This window comes from Camarhynchus parvulus, chromosome 2 (assembly GCF_901933205.1).
Source record: "Camarhynchus parvulus chromosome 2, STF_HiC, whole genome shotgun sequence".
NCBI classification, from domain to species: domain Eukaryota; kingdom Metazoa; phylum Chordata; class Aves; order Passeriformes; family Thraupidae; genus Camarhynchus; species Camarhynchus parvulus.
The window spans coordinates 7,522,607-7,546,346 of record NC_044572.1 but is presented as its reverse complement, the minus strand read 5'-3'; the positions used below and the strand labels follow the sequence as shown (position 1 = coordinate 7,546,346).

General features: G+C 43.9%; 1 protein-coding gene across 4 annotated transcripts in view; it reads right to left on the bottom strand.

The window, feature by feature from the left end:
• Positions 1-23,740, bottom strand: part of DPP6 (dipeptidyl peptidase like 6) — a 562,376-nt gene that overhangs the window by 409,734 nt on the left and 128,902 nt on the right. Inside the window, exon 1 of one of the 4 annotated variants that reach the window (XR_004061384.1) lies at positions 4,633-5,434. The exons of 2 other annotated variants lie outside the window; for them this stretch is intronic. Coding sequence is in view for 1 of the 2 variants with exons in the window: in XM_030965353.1 (XP_030821213.1) it covers positions 4,633-4,833 (201 nt within the window). In the remaining variant the exon portion in view is untranslated. Of the gene's footprint in view, positions 1-4,632; positions 5,435-23,740 lie in introns of those variants that run through there. One more of the 4 variants, XM_030965353.1, reaches the window with a different exon arrangement.

Below are 23,740 nucleotides of genomic sequence, written 5' to 3'. Positions count from 1 at the left end.
GAATTCAGTTTTTGAAAGAATATTCAGAGGAATTAAAGCTTTTGTACTTTGGGATTATCTTTTTTTATATATGCTTAAGTCTCCAATTAAAGCTAATAAGAGTTTTGGCTAAGTAATGAACCTGTAAGAATGCAGCACATGGCTTTTCATATAAAAAAATGTTATGATATTTCACTGGAGGATTCAATATTTTTAACAGATAACTTAACAATTCACATTAAAAAGTACTTCTGTGAGTGACTTATAAAATGGATCAATATTCCACGTTACAGGAAAGTGTTGAATTTTTTATGCACCTGATTAATGCATTGTTATCATCCCAGTAATTAAAAGGAGCGGCATTACACACAATCAGCGTGATACATCTTACTCAGCACCTCCTGGCAGTTGCCTGCAAAAATTAAACTCATTTATCACTGTGATGCCAAGAAAGAAGCCTGGAAAAGATGAAGAAGCTCTATTTTATGGGAAAACATTTCTCAAGTCAACATGTAGGAGAAAATCCCTTCCACTGTACAATATGCAAAACATTTCTCTCATCAGTCTAAAAGGTAAACCAATCAAAATTACCATTTAAAAGGTAACCTCATCAATCTAAAAAAGAGAATTATGCTAACAAAATTGTATAACCTGCTATACCACCACACTAAACTGAATGAAGAGTTCTCAGAGATGTTTCCTCATCTAAATAAATATAGTAAAAAGCTAATCTTATAACAAGGTAAATATGCCATCTGAATTTTGTTTAGAGCTCTTGCAATATCTTTAATATTAATGATGCCATAGAGCCAACTAGGAAGTGGTTTTCTGGGGTCATTTATACAGAACCTAATTTCTTTATTACTCCTCTTGTAAACAACATGATTGTCTCATCAGATGAAAAATTAACATGAAAATTTTGCAAGACTTAATCCAGTTTTTTTTTCAGTAGTTTGGTCTACTATATATATTTTCTCATATACCTGCCGCGAGTTGAATCATTGTAAAACCTTTAAAAATCTAAAAATCATAGTAAAAAATTTAAAATTCAGAAGAATGCTGTGACCTCTACTTTGCTGTATTTTTATGTTACTAAAACAATGTTCTCGAGTCTGTCTTAATGGTACTTGTAGGTCAGCAGTTGTCATATAAAATCATTACTGGTTTTGATTTTAATTTTCTTAGGGATTTACTCCCTCCTTTTAACTCTTTATAGATTTCAAGCAGTATTTTTCCATCAGTAGTACTTCCAGTGGACAGAATGCTTACTTACAATGCTGTGACCTTCAAAGGCAACATCCTGTCTTTCCCTCTGTTTTGTTCTGCATTGAGGTCTGTGCTGGTGCTTAAAAATACAGCACACATATTTCAGTAGGAAAAGTCATCATCAGTAACCCATAAAATACACTCAGTTCTCTCCCTTTTATTAGTCACATGACAAAGTTAGGAACAGAACAGCCTCATTCTCAGGTTTGTTTTGATATTTCCAAGTGTGGGAAGGGAGAAAACCCTTTGTTTCTATATGTTTAAGTTCTAGATTCTCCAAGTATATTGATGTCAAAAGATGAAAGAAAAGATGAAAGACAACATGAATGCCCAAGTTGTGCAAGACAGAAAACAGAAGTCTGATCTGAGGAAAGAGTTTCCAGTGCTGTCTCCTTAAGCCCTTCCCCATGATGAGCAATAGCACATACTCCTGGCACGCTGCACAAACAGACCACTCTCCTTGGACTTGTCCCATGCTCTTTGACAGCTCTCTGCCTCACTTTCCCCCTTCCCTCAAGGCTCTCATGCCCAGGGCTGCATTTTTCTCGTCCTGAGTGAGCCTGACTGCTGCCACTCTGTCTCTGCTGCTCTCGCCACAGACAAGGGCGGGAGGTCACTGTCAGCTCGCCCCAGCACGGTCCTGGGAGTGTTTGGAGAGCAAACAGCTCCTCCTGACCCCGGACAGGAGGGGTTCGGTACCGCAGACAGCTCCTCCTGACCCGGGACAGAGGGATTCGGCACCTCGGACAGCTCCTTCTGACCCGGGACAGGAGGGGTTCGGTACCGCAGACAGCTCCTCCTGACCCGGGACAGGAGGGGTTCGGCACACCGAACAGCTCCTTCTGAACAGGGACAGAGGGATTCGGCACACCGAACAGCTCCTTCTGAACAGGGACAGAGGGATTCGGCACCTCGGACAGATCCTCCTGACCCGGATCAGGAGGGGTTCGGCACCTCGGACAGCTCCTTCTGAACAGGGACAGAGGGATTCGGCACCTCGGACAGATCCTTCTGACCCGGGACGGGAGTGGTTTGACGCCCCGTACTCTTTCTGACCCGGGACAGGAGGGGCTCGGCACCTCGGACAGCTCCTTCTGACCCGGGTCAGGAGGGGTTCGGCACCCTGGACAGCTCCTTTGACCCAGGATAGCAGGGATTCTGTATCCCGGACAGCTCCTTCTGACCCGGGACAGGAGGGGTTCGGCACCCCGGACAGCCGCCCCAGCCCCGCTCCGGTTCAGCACCGCGGACACCTCCAGCCTCCCGCCACCTCCTGCCGGCGCCTGGCCCCGCGGGCCGGACCCCGCTCCCTGAAACACGCGATTTAAAGACCATTTCCACCGGTTTGTCACGACTTCATCCTCCCGACCCGAACGACCCTCTGCCAGGGACCACCAGCTCAGGTTCCCCAGTCTCTGCTCTCCCCTGTGAACTGCCGAGCCAGTCCAGGGGACTTTCTCGGACAGGTTGCTCCCTTTAGAAACAATTCGCACTAAGTGTCCACGTGAGTCACCCCAAATCCCTGCTTCTGGGCACACTTTTTTGCACTTCGTTGCAGAAGACACCAGGCAGGCACAGACAGCAGTGTCCCTCAACAGCGCCCAGCAGCCCCTGGCGCACCCACCCACACACCACCCTGAGGGGATGGGGAAGAAAAGAAAAAAAAAAAAAAAAAAAAAAAAAAAAGAAAGAGAAAAACTTTCCTTATAGAAGTTAAAGGATATTCTTATAATTTTTATTATCCTGGAGTCTGTCAGCAGAAATCACTCGCACATGCTAAACTGCAGGCTTTCCCCTGCTTCCCCTGCTTCCGGACTCAGCGCTTCTGGTGACCAGAGAAGCGGCTCCAGACATCTGCTGCCTCCAAGCCCAGGAAAGCGACATTAAAACAGTGAGGAAAATGTGCCTGAGCCCAGCCCTGGAGGTGGCACTCCGCTGGCTCGCAGCGACACCTAGAGCCCAGCACACGGCCGGGAAGGGCCCCGTGTCCCCAGCCACACCGGGAAAGAGTCACCGGTGGGTGCAGGCACCCGGGGAAGGACCCGGTGTCCTCCTGCACTTGGCCAGGGCCAAGGGACAGTAGTGCCAAGATCGTGAGCGAGTCACAGGGAAGAGGCAGTTCAGGTCCCTGTCACTGCTGTCCCCCGGGGCTGTCAGCGTTCAGTCACCTCGGGGAGAGGTTTAGGTCGATTGGCCCCATCGCTGACAGAAGTGCACTTGCTCTGTAAACCACAAAAGTCTTTACGAAGGGACGGGAGAATGGACAGGGATTTAAAAGATAAACCGAGGGCATTTCCCTCCACAGCTCTCTCCTCTGAGTGAAGCAGCCCTGCTGTAGTGGCTTGAAGCTGTGCCTTGCTTGGGAAGGCTCCCAGAGCCAAAGCTAAACCCTGCTGCAAAGCTAACGCGTCCCACTCGGGCAAGAAGTATTTTTAACAGACACAAACATTATTCCCAGCTGCAGCCATTTGCTTCCCCTTGTGTGTGCTTCCACAGAGGCAAAACACACTCAAATCCCTCTGCAAACCTAACACCAGCCAGCCATGCGGAGCCACACGTTTTGATCTATCAGTGGCTCTTGTTCTGAGTCTGTCCCCCTCCTCGCCACCCCAAAAGAACCAGGGGCAATCGACCCAGTCTAGTTTAACTCCATCGGACACAGCAGGCAGCCAGCGGCCTGGATTAGTCACTCGTTACTAAGGCGATATGCAGATGCACCCTTTGAAGGAGCGGAAGGTGCGCGGCCGAAGTTTTCGGCATCCCCGCGGGGCCCGCCCGGGGGCAGAGGGGAGGGGGGACACGGAGAGACCCCGAAACAGCTGCTCAGGGGTTAAAAAGTTTCCCTGCTGCCAGGTTGACAGGAAGGCGAGGAAGGAGGGACAAGGTGAAGACTTCTGCCCCGGGAGAGTGTTGAAGGATAAAACACGGAATAAAAACAAACAAAAAACCAAAAAAACTAAAAAAAAAATTAAAAAAATAAAAAGGGGATGGGGAGCCTTGTCGCGCAGCTTGGGGGCAGCAGGACGGAGTTGGCACCTGGCGTTTCCCAAGGTGCTGACCCCGCGCCCCCAGCCCCGCTGCACGGGAGCGCAGAGCCGCGCAAGGAGCTCGGTACCGGGGAGAGCTGCGGGAGCAGCGCGGGGGCGGGCGGGTCCCGGCTCCGCTCGGCTCCCAGCGGGCTCCGTCCCGGACCATCCCCGGCACTCCAGGGCAAGAAGAGCAGCGCAAACACCCGCCTGGAAAGACGAGCGGACAAAACCGCAAGAAATCGCTGCCAGCTTAGAGGGGCACACAGCCATCCCGCAGGACAGGGGGCGGGGAGGGGGGGGCACCCAAAACCCAACCCAAAACCCAACCCAGCCCCACGCGAACCGCACCGGCGCTTACATCCTCCTCCTCGCAGTCACTTCGCGACTGGTACTGGAAGCGGGGCCGGCTGCCTTCCTGTTGCAATGGACGCGGGGTCTTGCCGGCAGCGCCGTCCTCCTCGCTGCTCTGGGCGCCCAGGAGGTGACTCGCTTCGGGGGGAACAGGGAACGAGCGCGAGGTGTTGATCTTCCCGCTGAACCGCTGGTACAGCGAAGCCATGAAGTCAATCCGCGGGAAGCGAGGGAGAGAGGGAGGGCAAGAGAGCCGCTTCTTTTTTTCTTCCCCTCCTCTCTTCTTTTTTGGCTACAGCATGCTACACGCGGGTGAGGATCAGTCCCACATCAGTGGGAGGGAGAGAGAGGGATGCTGCTCCCCGGTCCTCTGCACCGGCACCCGGAGAGAAGCCGGGGGGTTCAAGAGAGCAGAGACGCGGGAGTGATGAGAGAAAGAAGAGAGAAGATAGATAAATAAATAATAAAACGCAATCGAGCCGTAACACCACAGGCCCCGGGAACGCTGCACCATCCAGTGTTGGGAAGGAAAAAAAAATAGAAGAGAAAAAAAATAACCAAAACACTCCACGAAGACGTACCCCCGATAATGGCGCCTGAGTGGATCAGCATTAAATGTGCTTTGGGGGTGTGCGTGTGTGTTTGCAAAAGCAGGGAGGAAAAAAAAAAAAGGAAGGGGGGCTGGCTCAATCGCTGGCTGTCAGCGGCTCCCCAGGCAGAGGTGGCGGAGCAGTCGCCTCCGAGGTCGCATACCAACAGTGTGCACAAGCGAGAGGCAGAGTGACAGAGTGTGTGAGACGGAGTGGAAGAGGCTGGGAAGCCTCATTCAAAGCACGTTGCTCTTCTTGGGAAGGAGGGCTCTTCTACGATCATCTCCTTTTCGGTACCTTCTGGGTTTTTTTTTTTTTTCCTGCCTATTTTTTTTCCCGGGGAAACAACTCAAAAAAAAAAAAAAAAAAGAAAAAAAAGGAAAAAAAAGGCAACAGACACCTGATCGCCAGCCGAGAGAGAGAAAAAAGAGGTGGGGAGGGGGAAGGCGAGGCTGGGAGGCGGGACCGGCAGCTGGAGGGGCTCTGGGAGGCCGCTGGGAGCGGAGAGGCTCGGCCCCGAGGAAGGGGCGAGGGGAGGGAGGGCGAAGCCTCCCCCTGGCCCTGCCCTGCCCCAGCGGGCACGGCCCAGCCCGGCCAGCGGGCACTGCCCGGTGGCCGTCCCTCCGCCCGTCCTGCTTCCCCCCACGGCCGGGGACAGGAGGGAGAAGAGAGAGGGATGCGGGTTTTTTGGAGGTGGTCGTTGTCGTCGCTTTTTAAAATAATCCGGTAAATCGCGTCTCTTACTATTTTTGTATTAATTCATTTTTGCTGCATTAAAACGTGCTTCAGCGCCCCTCAGTGGAAATCCGCCCGAAGCTGCTCCCGGCGGCTCCGGCCGGGGATAAACAACCGCGATCCCGGCGGCGGGGATGGAGCCGGGGCTGGGCTGGGGTCGGGATCAAGGTCGGGGTCGGGGGTCAGATCCGGGGCCGGGACACGCCGGGAGCCCCCGGCACGGCCTTTGCTGGGCCCCGCTCCCCCAGCCCGGGAGCCGCGGCCGCCGCTCCGAGCTCCGGGCGGGGACAGCGAGCGGCCCGCGGGGCACGGCCCGGGCGGGGACAGCGGAGCTGCCAGCGGGGCACGGCCCGGGCGGGGACACCGGAGCTGCCAGCGGGGCACGGCCCGGGCGGGGACAGCGGAGCTGCCAGCGGGGTTCTGCCCCGCCAGCCCAGCGCGGCTGCTCCGGACAGAGGGTGACAGTTCCTGTTGCTCCAGCGCCAGGCACAGGGGTTTCCATAGCAACAGATGCTTAGGTTAAAAGGAAAGTGGCAGAGTTGGTGTCCCCTCTTCTGCTCTCCAAAATCCTCCCCTTTGACCTCTAAATTTGCAGAGATATTGGGATCACAACACACAAAGCATAAACTGGTGTTTGCTCATTCCTATTGAGAGACTTGCTGCTGAAGAGCTCACTAACTTTGGTATAATTTAACTAGTGGATTTCATGGACTAAAATTCTGCTTACAAACCTGTTTTGGCTTGCATTTATAGTTGTTAAGATAATACCATCTCTGATATGTGCAATTTCATCAGTCTTTTAAAAACCCAACTTCAGTAGATCATGCATACAATATTCTAGAGTGCAAAAATTCCCCCCTCCATGATTTCAGTGACTGCCTGATCAAAAATCACTTTGTGTCTGAATAGTTTCATCCACTCCTTTTTATTTGTGTCTTCAAAGTCAGGCATGAAATGTCTTAACATTTAGATGAAAAGGGAACCTTATCTCATCAGGAGAGAAAACAAAAACAAACGCTCTATCTCCTTCCTGATGGAACTTCAAAGAAGGAATCATTTTGATCTTCACAACTGAGATGCTGACATTTAATTAAAAAACAAGATGAGCACACAATGCTCTGAAGCAAAGGTCTCTGGCTTCTAAGTCATAGTGACATCCATCATAACAGAGGTAACTTTCCAAAAGCCACTTGGGCCCCTTGTAACTTCTGTTTCAGGCACAGATTGGCTACCAAAAATCTGGACACATAGCTCAGGTAAATCCCACCTCAAACTGCATAAATGATATTTGGAATAGTCATGGCCTTATGGATACTTGGAATTGGTAACAAACAGCACTGGGGAAAAAAAAGGAGCAAGAGAATAAAATTAAAAGAAATAATACATTTTTAACTTCTAAGGAAAAACTAGGACACAAAGGAATAATCAAAGAAAGCCACAAAAAGGCAAGACAAAACCACTAGGCAGGAAAAAACAACAAAGATTAAATGTCTGAATTAAAAAGTTTCAAAGAAAGTACAGAAAAAAGAAAACATTCAGCATCACAGCTAGTTCAAAACCAAAAGAGCCTCTAAGGACCAATTCAGATCTAAATACATTGTGGTTTTAATTCTTAAGAACCAAGATTTCACATAATAGAGTTTGCTTAGTCATGCACACATGTATTGGACATGTATGTGTGTACACAATTCCTGGAAAAATTATATTAGGGGAACACAGAATTGCAATGTCAAATACTTGAAAAGCTCAGTAAAAAAACCAACAGTCAAATGGTTCTCAGCCACCAAGAGATCCTGATCATGTAGCTTTGGGCTGTGATTCATTCACCCAAAAATAAATAATTACAGCTATTTAAAGGCACTTCTGATTCCAGCTCTCCCCTCCATGGCAAACCAGGGACAGCAGAAACAATTTAATGCCGTGTTCAGGGTATCATGGTGGGTGAAGGATGTTTGCTCCAGTTGGGAACTGCAAGACACATTTCTGTCACCCTGTTTCAGCCAGAGTGACCTTGTGTGGAAGAGCTTTGCAGGCAGCTGGAGGCAGAAATATCTTGAAAAACCCCTGCAACAAGATGCACCATGATCAGTCTGCCGATGCCATTGCTGAAAGCAGGAGGATTTTTCTGAGTCATAGGGACCCAGATGATTGCATTAGGGACTCTGGAGAGCACTCCAGCCTGCCAGGGCACAAGTTAGCTCAGGATATCCCTGCAAATGTGTTATGGTAGCCCTGGCTGTCTGCTAGGGAGGGAGCCCAGGGCTCCTGAGGCTCTGCTCAGGGCTGGAAGCACCTCTCCCCTCCACCTGCAAGCCCTGGTTCATGTGCTGTTCATCTGTGCATGACTGGGAGCCCAGAGTCCTCTACAATGTCCTTGTTCTGTGACCAGAGAGTGGCACACAACGTGCACCCAGACAGGGCATGGAAAATATGGAGAAAAAGCCAAGAAACACAGAAAACATGGAGACATGGCAGCAAAATGGCACTAAACAAACATCACATCAGGAACGGGGGTTGCATTGCAGCAAAAAACCTTCCCAGCCAATGGCAAGATTTGAGAAGTGAGCAATTTGTGTTATGAAACATGTGTAAAGAGGCAAAATATTTCAAAAGTACAAACATAAGGTTCTTGTCTTGAAACACACATCCTACATGTAAGGAAAATCCTTTCCATCCTTTCCCTAAACCCTTCAATGAGATCCCAAGATAAAAATCAAGGCATTTCAAAACAAACAGTGTCCTCAAGCGTCTTTTAGTTGTATATTTAATTCAGTATCCAAAGTTTTGAAGGGAGGTTTGATTCCTAACTAGTGACATTTCCATCAAAATAAAGTGTGTTAGTTAAGACATTTTCCCTGCAGCACCAAAGTATGTTTTACTGACATTTTTAAAGCATTCAGAAAAAAATGACACTTTTTTCTCCCCATGTTGTATAAATAAACAGCGCTCCCATATTTCAGCACTATTAATGTAACACAATCAAAAGCAGGTCAAACCCAAGTCCTACTGCCTTTAAAACTTTACATTAAATATTTGGTTTCAGACAAATCAGCTCAGAATAACACTGGCAAAGAAACAATCCAGCAATATTACTCCTGGACATTTTTTATTTAGATATAACTTCTGTCAGGGAATTCATGCATTGTTATTCATGTTCCATTCTTCTTTCTGACAAAGCAATTTATGAGCTTGCCATCTAAATAATATAGAGTTTGTTGCAGACAGAGCTAAACATGTTTCTAGTTTTCAAGTGGTGATAGCTATTAAGGAGCTGATTAGTGTATTTTTTAACAAAATATTTTTTTCAATAGTTCAAGTACACTTTTTATTTTTTGAACTGTTATAGTTTCATTTTTCAATGAGCTTGTAAAGGAATTTCAGAATTTCTTGGTTATTTTTTAAATATTACTCTCAAAAAGGCCAAGTTAATATTTTCTCTTTAAATGACTGTGTTTATTAATATAAAACACCAAGGGTTTTTATAATAGCAACTGTCTAGGCACTAGAGAGACAAAGATACAATATTTTAACTCCTATTACCATGGTCAGCCGAGATAAAATCATCCAGCTCATGAATCTCTAATGGCCCCAGGCTTATGCCTCCTATACATCTGCTGCCAGGTGTCAGCTGGAAACCCAACCAGACCAGAGCAGGAATTCCCTTTCCCGTGTCAGTCCCTCAGGACACACTTGATCGTTCATTTTGATCTAATGGGAGTGTTGGGGAGAGCACTGCACTGTGGCAAGATGTGACAGTAGGGCTGCAGAGGGGCAGCGGATATTGTGGAATTAGCATGCTGAGTGCTCACTTTCTTAGCTCATTATTTGTGCCAGCAGCATCTCAGAGCAAGTCATGTAGAAATGCAGCATTGGACAGTGAGTGAGGACATAGAGATGCATATTTCTCTCTGGAATCACACACTATTCAGAAAAATAATCCTGCAGGCCTTATAATGATTTAAAAAATTAAAAGAAATAGAAACATTGTTAAAATTAGTTTTCTGGGCACCACAAGAATAATTCAGTCTTCCACAAGTGGTGGAATGAAGGCTTTTGTGGGGAATAGAAAACACTGATACTCAACTACTGGGAATAATAGACAATGGTGGCTTCACAGGATACAAAATTTTGGGGAAAAAAAGAATGTAGGCTGGAAGAAAAGGCTCTTCAGGAGAAGAGATGTGCCCAGAGGGAGCCAAGAAGAAAAAAATCAGAAGCATATAGAAGAGGCAGGGACACAGTGAAGTACCAGGAGGGCTGAGAGAAAAGGGAGATGAAGATGAGTGAGGTCAAAGAGGCAGAGAAGAAGTGAACCAAAACTGTCAGAGATGGAAAGCACCAACGTGCCTGGGGAGCAGGGAGCCAGGCTGGGCTGGTACAGGGTTAATTGGAGCCACACAATGGGAGCATTTTCAAAACCAGGGAGATCAGCTGCTGCAGAGGGCAATTCCAACACCTGGTGGATGAATGTTCTCTCAGGGGTCAGTAAGACGGGTGATTTTAACCACTGAGAGTCCTGATATCCACCAAGGCCTAATTAAATGAAATCAAGAGCACGTAGCTGAACATCAGCAGGTTCCTCCCTGTAGTGTGAGCAGGACTGTGTCCAAAGGAAATGGGTGAAAGTCCTAATGCTGAGGGCACTTATAAATAGCCTGTATGAGGCATTAGAAAATGTGCTGTAAGGCATAATCCTGCCAACTGGCGAAAGTATAGATCACATGACCAAGAAGGTCTTTCCCGTATGGTTTTTTATGATTTTGCAGTTGGTGCAGAGGTGATGAAAGGCAGGAAAAAAAAAGAAACCAACACAGAAGAGAGGAGTCTGGAACAATGGTTGTTCCAAGTCTGGTGCTAAAAAAAGGTTATGCCAAGCCTAAGAAAATACTGATGTACATGTGTTTGTACAGCTGCACACTACATCAGGGTCCTGGCTTAGCCCCATAGCTGGTACTGACATCCATACCAATAACATTTGTACTGCAGACTGTCTTTCTTGTCTTAATTAACATTCTGTTTTTGGGAGCTTTATCTGAGAGAAGTTAGGATGAAATCCCAATTATTCTGTGTCTTCAAGAGAAGCCAGGAAGTGGAGCATTACAGATAAATACATCTTTCTTTGGATGCCATGAGCTGCTGGCATCCATGCGAGACTTGGCCAACGTTACTGAGCTGATCTCCACCATGCACATTCCTCTCTGTTGTGTAACCTGCCAGGGTTTGGTACTCAAGTCAGATATGCCATGACAGCAACCAGGTTGCCTGATTAATCTGACCTCTCAAGGGGGTTTTCAGGAAGAAAAGGGAACATATTTGTCTTCAGAAAGGCAAAGCAGGCTGTGGGAGGTCTATCAGAAATGCAACCATCTTGCAAAAGCATCCCTCTGTCACCTCAGACTGACTCAAGGCAAGAGATACACTCAGCCCTAGATGTGAAAGGTTCCTGCTCCATTTGTGTGCATGAGCCACATCTGCACACCCTTAATTGCCCAAGCTGGGAGAAGCTGATGCAATTCCTGCCTAATTCACCACTGGAAAATTGGCAGCACGCAGAAGCAAAATACCTTGGAGAAATTCTGAATTTCCACTTCCCAAAAAGCACTTGTGCATGAAGAATCTTGGAGAAGCAGGAGGAATTTAATGAGTTAGCATTTCAAATGCGTGCCACAGGATTCAAAGGGAGCAGACAAGACAAAATAATTTAACTGGAAGACTTTTTTTTTTTCTAATACAAAAGATTTTCTTTAAACAGATCTGACTCCTTAGACGAGCTGTCAGGTTTTTTTTTTGTTGCTTGGAAGAGAACTAAAACCTAGATTTACTAAAAGACTCGGGGGATGTAATGACACAATTTTAGGTTTTGGAACCCCCCAGATGAAAGGAAACCCTAGAGAGAAACATGTATATGCAAGGGAAAAAAGTATATTTAGAGAAGTGGACATCTCAAAAAGGCTACCCTAGGCTAACCAAATATCCTCCCACTCCTTTGTTCTCCTTCTGGCCCTGCCAGACATATGTTTCTTCCTCCAGTTTGGCACAAATTCAGCATATTCAAATGTTCTTCTCTTGCAGCATTTACAGAGAAAGGAGCACTGATGGAGGTTTGTAAAACCTCTCCCTTTGAGGGAGCATGTTGGATATTCTCTAGGAATAAATACCAGATCAATCTTGAAGGCTGTAGGTACAATTCATCCCAGCTGCTGCCTCCCAGCAGGATTACAGACAGGTGAGGAGCTGTTGTGGGATGTCTTCATGGGCACTTCTGAATGTGCAGAATTGCCACTGGGGCTACTTGAGGAAGTTTTCAGGCTGAACAAAAAGCATCTGATGAGCTCCAGCCATCTGAAGCTAAGTAGGCTGTGGACAGGGGTTTTATAGATCACAGCTCTAGATTAACTGTCTGAAGTCCTCTGAAATCACCTCAAAGTAAATAATGTCATTATGGATTTGAGACTAATTTAAATTGGTTGATATTTGTGCTTCTTCACTCTCAGTGCTGGTGCATGTCCTTTCCTGCCTATTTGCCTTCATAAATTGATTAAGGAAAGAAGCTTACAGGCTTCCTCATAGTTTTCTAAGTACAAATTACACAGTTTGTCCAAATTTACCCGTCTCAGTAACATAAAGTCAAAAATGGCTGAGGTTTGTGGAAGCTATTTTAAAGGTTTGTAAATGTTTCTGGTCAAGTGCCATTATGTAACAACAAATATACAGAATTAAATATGGCTGTCAAACAGTGCATTCATTTTTTAAAAGGTGGCAGACACAAGGACAAGAATTGAATACTGATTGGAGACTAATAAATTACATCTTTACCATAACTTTAAAAATATTTATGACCTAAGATGTTTAGGGTCAATAAACAAGCCAAGCAATGAGATGTTTTCATTTTAAAGGTCTCTTAGGATGTACCTGGATTAAACTCACCAACATATGTGCTTCTTTTTAATTTTACTGCACTCTTTCAACATATGCCAGAGGCACTAAACTTTGCAAGGCTATTCAGCAACATGAGGTACTGGAATACACACTGGAATTATCAAAATCAGATCAGCGATAGTATAATCAATATGAGCTGTTGCTTTGGAAAATTCCAGTGGATATTCACATGAACCTTGATGTATTCACTGCATGTACCTAAATTTAGGGTCATTTTATTTCTAGTTTCTAGTTAAACTGAGAGAGATCTTATTGGCTTAAGTTATATCTTTAAAAAACAAATAAACTTAATGCTTTGTGAAACAAGCCAGACACACACCTAGTCACTCCTGACTTGGAGATAGATCCATAGATAGATCTATATTATTTTCATATACCAAGGAATCATAAAAGCATGTCAATGAACTGAAGAAAGTATGAAAACTAACTTTAGAGACGTTCAATAATTTCACCACACAGACAAAAGCAATTCAGGACTCCACTAAGTGAGAAAAACACAAGCTGCTTCATCATGATCTGAATAAGAGCCTGACAAAGGCAATCCTGGAAAATTCTGAATGCAACTGATCATTTCAAACCTCTGAAAAAGGTTTGTTCTTCCAGAGAAAAATAATCTAATTCCCTCCAACACAACTTCAGCAGCACAACTAGACCTGCATTTTGTAAAAGCACCTACATCTGAATGCAATTGTTGAAAAAAATGAGGCCACCATGACTTAAAGAAGTAACTTCTAATGAAACATCACTTGATACACTGGCTGATGCCAGCGCTCCAGGAATCTTATCAGCAATGGGCAGGTGGAACCAGCATTGCCATTTATCTGGAATTTATGGTTCTTAAATCACTGAATTTTTTCTCAATGATACGTCTTCAATGATTTCATATAAACCACCACAATGTAACCTTCTTCAGCTTCATGAGGCAGAGAGAATTTTACCATTTTTCTGTGGGAATTGTTTATTCTAGCCATTATTCACCAACTTAAATATGTCTTTGCCTATGCAGTAACTTGGCAAAACAGAACGTGCTGCTGATTCTGGGGGTGATAATTTTAGTGCAAATTTCCTTCACTGAGAAAAGAGTACCCCCATTCAAAGGTGTCTGTACTTCTGTTGGTGCTGCTTGGTATTTTTGGAAGTGGATGATGCTTCAAAAGCAATGAGCATGGCCCAGTTGTGTCACCCAGAAACATACGGGTCCTTGAAGATGGAGCACACGTGGCACCAACACTTGCGGCGCATTATGACAAATGCAGGCAACAACTTGTCAGAGGTGGAAACATTTGCTGGATAACAGAGATGACATCAGCAGAAAGTAGAACAGTCAGCCCCAAAATGGGGCAAAACTGTGTTTTGGCTAGAATAGGATGTGCAGGAATTTAAATGACCTGGGATTTTCCTACAAAAGACGTCTGTCGTGTCTTGACATGCACAGCGCTTTCTTTGTGTTAAAGAATTTGCAAGAAAGTATTGGAAACCAGTTTGTATCAGGGCTCAAGTCCTATAAGGAGTGTTTGAGGGAGCTAAGGGTATTCATCCTGGAGGAAAGGAGGCTCAGGGGAGATCTTATTGCTTTCTACAGCTCCCTTGGAACAGGTTGGAGCAGGTTTCTTTTCCAAGGATGACAGGAAAAAGTTTCAAGTTGAGCAGGGGAGATTTAGACTGGATATTACAGAAGATTTCCTCATGGAAAGGGATGTCTATCAGGCACTGGACCAGGCTGTCCAGGGCAGTGTGGAGTCACTGCCTGAAGGTGTTTAATAGGTGTGTAGATGTGGCATTTGGGACATGGTTTTTAAAGGTGGGTTAGCAGTCAGCATCAATGATCTTTTCCAAACTAAATAATTCTATGATTATATGATCCTATGGAAGAGGGAAGAAAACACCTGAAAGGGGCTCAAATCTTTGGAATTTCCCAGTCTCCTAAACCTGAAATAGTGTTGCTTTCAGAACACTCATGGAGGCCTATTTCTAAATGAGTACAGTGGCAATCATTTAATCTTTGTCCTGCTTTTTCCAGGGAGCTGCAGAGGAGCACTGCTTAATCTGGGATGTTCCTGAGCTCCTGATCCAGGCAGGAGGGGCTCCCTGTGACCATGACTGAACCTTGACTGGGATTCTCGTGCTGAGCTTAGCTCCCCCCTCCACCGTAGGCAATTCTCTAGCCAGGCCACCTAGTTTAAGAGGCAGCAGAAGCTGCCTGCCCTGCCACCTTGCAAGCCCCACACGTGCCCCAAAATGTCACAAAATAGGTTTGTGGGTCAGCTGCAGTGTGGGCGCCTGCATATCCCAGCTTAGTACCACAGCCATGGTGGGAGAGGCCTGACTGCACCTTTCTGCTTATTTTAGGAGCAGCCTAAGGCAAGTTTACAATGTAATCTCCCTCTCTCTTTTGCTACCAGTAGTGCTTTTCTATAGGAAAAAAAATACAATAAAAAAGATCACACTGTGATTTCTAAGCTGACGGCAGGCCTTTAAGATCAGAGCACAGACTTTAAATTTAATATATTCCATCACACAAAGTTTTTGTCTATTATATAGCTCATATTAGAAAATAGTTGTCATTTCTTTATCAGATCCCTTTGGAAACTCACTGCTGTTGGACCCTGCCCTCTACTGACATGCTTCTCTTCTGAACACAATGCAGTCTTATACAGATGGCAACCTAGATGGCACATTTAAAATAAGTCGTTTTTTCAAAAGAGAGGTAAAAGAAAAGACAGGAGGACAAAGTTTACAATTCTAGTGATGTCTATTTTCTATGTCAAATAGCTGAGAGAGGGCAAAAAAGAAAAAAATAAAATTAAATATTAATAATAATCTGAAGAAAATTCATTTGGATCAATACAGTTTTATAAATAAGAGTCTGGACTGCCTTCTACCCTCCAGAAATAAAACTGAATTTTTTATTATGTTTTTCAAGCCTGTTCTCTGAGTTTGATCCAGAAAAGACACCAGACATGGAAGAAAGGGGTGATAAGCTAGCAGCTGTGCCATTCCGCTAACCGCACAGCATTAGCACGCAGGGCACAAAGCGGCTCTGGGGGTGAGGGAGCACTTCCACTCCCCCACCCCGTGCACTGTGTCCAGTACAAATTAAGTGACAAGAGAGGATCTGTGGTATCTGTATTCACTTAAAGCAGAGACAACAGCCATTAAAGCTTACAGTAAATTTCTGAGATGAAATTTCTCATCAGTGTTTTAGAGGCCAACGGATCTGAGGGATTTGCTCATGTAGGTCTGTCCTGGGGGCAGGAAGGTGCACAGGCTTTTTGTCCTTTGGCCTTTTGTTTTACAGAGCAATGACTCTTTCTACTAGGAAGGCTCAGCAAAATTAGGAGGAGATGAAACATCAGGAGAGGTGCCACTTGCTAATTTTGGAAGCAGCAAGGCCCCAAACCAGGGCTGTTCATTGGATCTGGTGCCCAGCTGCTTGTTTAAAATGGGCAGCTAATGGAAAAAGAACTAAACCACATGGAAAGCAAAAATTCCTTAAGAAATGGCATTCATTCTTCTTAAGTCATTGTTATAAATGTCACTGGGGCTGGTGTGTGTGCTCAAGAAATTGTGTTTCTTATGCCACACTTGTTCCATGTTTGTACCGCAGTCTGGAGGAAAACCCCAGCGTGCTGGTTTCTCTTTCCATAGGGTTCTCATGTTATTTATTCTATACCAAAGCCAGAGTTACTGCAGGCACAGGGAACACTTTATACCCTCCATAAAATCATTTGACAACCCAAGGAAAACTTCCCTGAGACTGTTGTGCAGTGTGATTAATTGCATTTAGTGGGCACTTCACCTGAGTAAGGACTGCAGGGACTGACAATACCTGAGCATTGAAATTATCCATAAGCCTAGAAATAAACATTTGAGGAAGAAAACCAACTGTAAACACAGATCAGCATCACCACTTGAGGGTGCTGCAGTAGTTCTTAAATATCTACTCAAAGATGTGCTGCCAAGCAGGTACTGTACACAGAGCTACGCCACAATAATTCACCTAATTACCTCCTTGGAGGCACTCAGAGCGTTTGGAGCTAAATTAGCACAAAATACTGCTGAACAGGAGAGCCTCTTCTGAAATAGAGGTTTAAAATCCTAAAAACCTTCCTAACTAACTGCAGTGCTAAAACAGGATTCTCCTTCAAAAGAGCTGGGAAAAGGAAAAATTAAGTCAAACATAAGAGGCCCCTCAATTACACAAGCACACACATTTCCAGCTTCAAGAAATTCATTACAAGTATAAATTCTCAGCTCTGCACACACATTTCCTTTGACTGTAATACAAGTGAATATTTTTCAAGGCATATCAAATTGATTTTGCTATAAACTATCGCAGGATTATAGCCTTTTTGAATAGTCTTCACTACAGGAAACACACAGAACTGGTCTCTGTGGGAAATATATTGAATAGTCAGTAAAACACAAAGCAATATCAAAATACAGTAAAAATGTTCCAAAAAAGCCACAGCTACCTAAATGAAGAGCCTGTGTCAAACATAATCTAGGATTCTCCTATTATATAGAAACTCCTTTCTATAATAATAATCAAAAAGTTATTTGCTTGTGAGGATATAAAAACATGAAAAAAATGATAAATGAGGATAATGATGTATCTTTTGAAATGTATGAAATAATTTTGTATGTGAAAAAATAGTGACTGAAATGAGATCTCATTTGTAAAGTTTCTCCAATTCCAGTTTTTTAATCTGACTCTTATCAGGTACTCAAGAGAGCAGGTCAGGAACTATATCATGATACTCTTGGGAAATCCTGATCCATCCAAGTTAAAACTGATGGTGGTAAAAGAGCTAGTTTAAAAGAAAATTCCCTGTTCAAAGACTTTGGTGGAGGGGGATTTATTACTTAAGGTAAGAAGATATAAATCAGCCACTTTCAGCCAGACTATAACAGCAATTTAGATCCCAAAATTAAGTGATTTTGAAATTTGGATGAAGAATGGGGAAAAAAATAAATCATTTAAGTTGAACCAAACAATTTGACTCCTTGGCTTGACACAGAGCAGACAATTGCAGGACTTAACACCCATCCCAGCTCAGAGCAGCAAAGTTTTTGAAGCCTTAGTTTCTCCCAGCTCTGACCTCCTCACCCACTAGATGTTCTGAAATTTTCTTTCTGAAACTATTGGAAAAGATGATGATTACCTGGACCTCAACCTTGAAGTCAAAGTACTGCAGTCAGCTGGAAGAGTAAGAGTGCCCTGGTGCAGGGCTAAGCACAACCCAGGACATTCCTCTGGCAGCCCTGGATGGCTGAAGACCCTGGCAAAGGGCTCAGAGACTTTGGCATGGGGTAAAAAACACCTGTGCCTTCGATTTTAGCCCATGGAAACAATTACCATCTTTGTGTGAGGATTTACAAGCCACAAGGGTTTGAGTAGAATGTTCGTGAATTTATCACAGGGTGAAAAAGTAGAATTTTGGGGCTTTAGAATGGGGGTTCAAGAGGCAAGATGGAGGAATCTGGGCATGTCCTGTCTTTCTTCTTCTTGTCCTCCATCTTCTACTTGACACTTCTGGATTGGTTTAGGGTAAAGACAGACAGTCTAACATAGGTGATAAGTATTGGAAAATTATTGTAAATAAAGTACACATAGTTTTTAGTATAAAAAGATAACACCACCCTAAGGGTGGTCAGTGTGCCTCAACCTGACCTTCTGGAAAGATCTCAGCAGGTCAGAGAAAGAATGCATTAGATAAGAGAAAATAAACAACCTTGAAAAGCAGAACTTGGGAAGCTCGACTTCCTCTCTTAGAGCATGGGGCTGGGAAAAAGACTTTTAATACCTTGGGAGCCATTTCAGCAACCCAGAACCCGAGAAAGCACCAGGAATAGATCTTTGCAGTGACAGGGAAAGAATCTCCCCCTCTTTCCATGTCCTGTCTCTCCCTCAGGGCACTGCTCAACAGCAGCTGCTGCTGAGGTGGATGCCACCCATGATCCACAGCTTGCATTGCCCAGGGCTCTGCTCTCAGAAATAAGGAACTGGTCCAGTTTTTGAAGAAGATTGATTTCAACATGATGAACATCTTTCTGCAGTGTGTGTGCACTGCCCAGTGAATGCTTGAGCCTCTCCTTCCCCGCTAAAGATGACAGAGGGAAAGCAATGAGATGAGGGCGACTGTGTGAAGAGCCAGAAATTCATTCTGCAAACTGTGCTTCTTCTCTGGCCTTAGCACTCTAACAGCCTAGAGCCATTTGGCCCCTAGATTGCAATACTCAGCAACAGAAAAAGAGAGAATAATCTACTATAGGCACCTTTACAGAGACAGGAGTAATCGTTGAGGCTATGTAGCAAGACATTGTTTTATTAAAGCATCTGAAGTTAGAGCCAATATGTCAATATTCGCTCTCTTTATAAAAAGTGTGTCAGAAATAGGCAGACAATCTTGACACTATGTGGGTTTTCCTACAGCCTATTCATTTCTACATTGCATTGTTCAACCTGTTATTTTTAAATTTTCTTTACTTTGCACACAGTGCCCTGATTATTCCATTGAGAATGGCATCCTTTAAATACCTCTATAAATTCCTTTACACATGATTAACATTAGCCCAAGACCCATCTGATTCCCTATGCCAAGGTCACAAATACCAGATAAATATTCCCAATGAGGAAAATAAAAGATAGGTACAATTTTTACAAGTTAAAGGACTGCTGTGAGGACTTCTTTTGAAAGACAAAAATAAGAAAGGAAGGTAGAAAACCAACTTGGCCTCATTTAAAGTGTAATTCCATCTCACACAGGTGAGAGCTCCAGCTTGGCCTTCTCCTGCAGGAAGTGTCAGCAAACAGGCCAGAGTGATTTGGCTGCTGGATGCACAGACACGAAGTTGTGATTATTGAAATGCATCTTTACTGCATAGGAAATTGTGCCTCCAACAACTTTTACCAAAGAATTTACCTCCTATCAACTTCAGTCAGACCAGGATTTAATTTTGGGCAAGCCTCTCTGATTGTTTCACTTCCCCAGCAGTAAAATGTGTGCAGAACAACCTCCACCTACCCCAGAGGGGGCTGTGAAGATTAATGGTAGGAAAGCACCTGGATCCCAAGGACAGACATTTGTCCTAGTTATGTCTGTCCATGAAAAATGATCAGAACTCCCTTGTTTCTCAGAAGATGGTCATGGTTACTAAAAAAGACATATTCAAGCTGTGAGTTATGAACTCAAACACCAGAATAGTTGAAACTATTAACAAGTAACATGTAACGCTGGAAATGTATTTCACTGGGAAAAGGTCAGCATTAGAGATAGGAGACAGCCTTTCACATTTGAATAACTCATATCACCCTCTCTTCATCAGTCATGTATTTCCATAACTGCTTTCTTTCAGTCATCTCATTTAACAAAAAGGATTTATGCTTTGTGGCAAACAGCACTGTGGAAAAGACATATTTATTGAGTCTGCCATTGCAAAATCTTTTCTAAGTGTTAGGAGCCCTCAGATTTTTCAATAAATAATTTTATTATTTATTGCACAATAAACACTCCTAGTTTATATTTTCTTCAGTTTAATTACACCAGGAACATGCTGGGTAACATTTCTAATTTTCCTCCTGTAAATAACTGGTGTCAGAGCAGACTCCTGTGAGCACTCATCAGAGATGAGGAGCACTGACACTCACTTTAGACCCCTTTGGTTTCCTACTCACAAATGTTTTTAAAACATTGAAATCTTTGGGCAGAAATATTTCATTCAAAGGAGCATGTGGCTGTTTGGTGTCAACACACAGGAGGTGCAGACAGCTGTGCAAACACTGAATTACGGCAGAGTGCAAAACTCCCAAACTTCTCCACAGAAGCATTTCAAAACTTCTGTCCTCCTACAAGAAGATCTTGAGCACTGCATTTTGTGCATAGCAGGGTTAGGATCTACCATCCTTTTACTCATTTGTGTGCAGCGTGCAGAGAAAGGGGACAACAAAGTAATTTCATTATTCCTGCTCCACATTCTTCCTTCATGGATTCACTGATGAGCTGGAATACTGAAACTGTTGAGATAATTGGCACAGGCAGTTAATAAGAGACTGTTAATGTTTCACTGAAACACAAACAGCAAAGGATAAATAATTCCTCCCTTAAGATCCAAACCAGAAAGAATAATTAACAGCTGGAGGAGAGGGAAGCAAGAAGCTAGAACACACTCCAGAATTCCCATCTGCTACCCAATTCTGCAGGAAAATGTGAATGTTTGTGCAGTATATAATTTATTCAAACATCTATCCCACATCAGCAAATCACCTGCACAACTCCCTACTGAGTTCAGTGACAGCAGAATTGCACCTGAAATTGAAAATACTCATCCTTGGAAATGGGAGATCCTAATAAAGTGATAATTTGGTCAACTTCTGTAAGAAATGTTGTTCAGTCTGTGTGGTCACCAACTGTTGCAGTGTTGTGAGGGTTCCCAGGACGAGGTGAGAGATGAGAATTGATTGCAGGTTCTTAGAAGGCTGATTATTAAATTATTTTATTTTATATTTTTCTTTTTTATATTTTTAATTATATATTTTTAAAATTTTTATTTTTATTTTATACTTTTTGTTTTTCTTTTATTTTTATATAATTTAATTTATATAATTTTTAAATTTTTAATTTTTATTTTTAATTTTTAATTACTTTTTTCTTTTTATTATTTTTAATTTTTAAATATTTTATGAAAATTATATACTAAAACTGTACTAAAGAAAGGGAAAGGAGACATCAGAAGGCTGGACAAGAATGAATAATAAAAACCTGTGACAGACCAGAGTCCCGACACAGCTGGACTGGGATTGGTCATTAATTAAAAACAATTCACATGCAGGGTAAACAATTCTCCAAATCACATTCCAAAGCAGCAAAATATGGAGAAGCTGAGGCTTCTCTTCTTCCAAGGAGAAGAAATCCTGGCAAAGGGATTTTTCATAAAATATCACAGTGACAAGTCTGCATGGAAATCTTTGCAAGATCAGGGCTACAGCTTTATAGTATGGTCGCCTCATAACCCAGTATCCTCCCCTTTGGCCTATGAAGAGTTATAATCCTTCTTTCACTCCTTGCTTTCTCCACCTCTATCATTCTCTTTCCCGTTAAGAAAAAAAGCTTCACCACTTCTCAATACTTCATAATTTCTTTTGCTCCTTGGGGAAAGTGAGAAACACACAAAGCAGAATTAAGACTGAACAACCCTGTGTTTTAATTCAGGACCCCTAGAAAAAACAGCTGTAACTAACTCAGCCTGTATTTCACGCTACCTCAGGTAGTGAGTGCCCTACCACATTTTCCTCAAGAAGACTTTTTTTTTGCTTCAGAGGGATTTTCCCCATAATCCTCTTCCTAGGCCACAGGCAGCTCTCTCCAAGCTTATTTCCACACCACATTTTTGCTTCCTAAGCCTCATCACCATTTGTACTCCTTTTTGGCCCAAACATACCCCTCTCCCAAGCACAGCCCTGGCCAGACACTCTACCAGACTCTCAGTTCCTAAGTCTGTGTCACTCTTGTTCCCTCTGAGCTGAAATACAGAGAGCGAAAGCCACCAACTGTACTGGTAAAAGCCACCACTAAATATTTTTGCTCTTTAAAGGAGATGGTCTAAACTAGAACATCTATTTCAAAAAAACAATTTAAAGGTTGAGCTTTTCAGGTGTTTGCAGTACGTGGTTGCCTGATTCCCATTACACACTGATGGTGCTATATGTAAAAAAAATACTGCCCATCACAGTCTGCCATTCATGCATCCCTCCCAGAGTTCTGCCAAGCCTCAGGACATAGCAGAGGAAGGCACTTGTACTTGGCCCTTACAGCAATTCTCATTTGCTGTGTATCAGTAAAAGTTCCCTTTTTTCTTCTGAGGTCTCTGCCTCTTTAGGCAGCAGGTGAGCAAGTTTTGTAGCTGACAGCGGGCAACACCCCTGTCGCCTCCCTTGTACGAGGGGAACCACAGAACCTGAGCTGTTCTTGCTCCCAGGCTGTGCACACACACAGAGGGCTCTGCAGTGCAGGGCAGCACACCTTGGGAAGGCAGGAGTACAGAAGCAGTGTTTCCATGCCCAGACCCTTTCCTGTTTCTGGGATTACTGACGGGCTGAGGAAGTGGCTAAAGAATCCCATCCTTTTCTCAAAATCATCAGACTAAATCACTGAAGTATTTTCTATCTGCAGCACTGAGAGGCAGTTCTGGAGGAAAAGAAGGATTGGTAAAAAAGAGAATGGAAATACTTCATGTGCTATGACAACATTTGTTTATCCAGATTTAAAAGGATTCACAGATCTGCCTCTCCATGGGTCTCAGTGCCCTAACATCATTAACTACTCAATAGAATTTCAACAGCTTTAAAGTCATCAGGTTCACAGAAATCCAGGCAGCAAACCACTTTGAGTTGTCACTTACTTCAGTGCAGGTAGAAGCCTATTCTGCCTTTTGCAGTGTACTTCAGTGCTTTAAATATGGATTATTTCAGTCCTTTGAACAGAAACTCATTCCGCAGTCCTAGAGAACATTCTTCTAATTGCCCTAGCTTTTAATGGACACACAGGTTGGGTGTTGTTAAAGTTCCATACCTTCTTGGTGACTTCTCATGGGCAGATCCTTGCAGCACTGACTCCTTCCTTAGAGCACAACCAACAAACTCCAGCTCCTCTCTCTCAGCTAACCCACTCTTTTATAGCACTCATCCTTATTAGACACAGCTGTGGCCTGTTAAGGGCAGGCCTGTTCCTAATCTTTGGTAATTAGTACAGCTGCATCTCCTCAGGGGTGAGATTACCTTCTGCACCATCTTTATTTTCTTACATTCTATCCCCCCACAGTCAGGCACCCTTCTGATCTCAGCTTGATGAT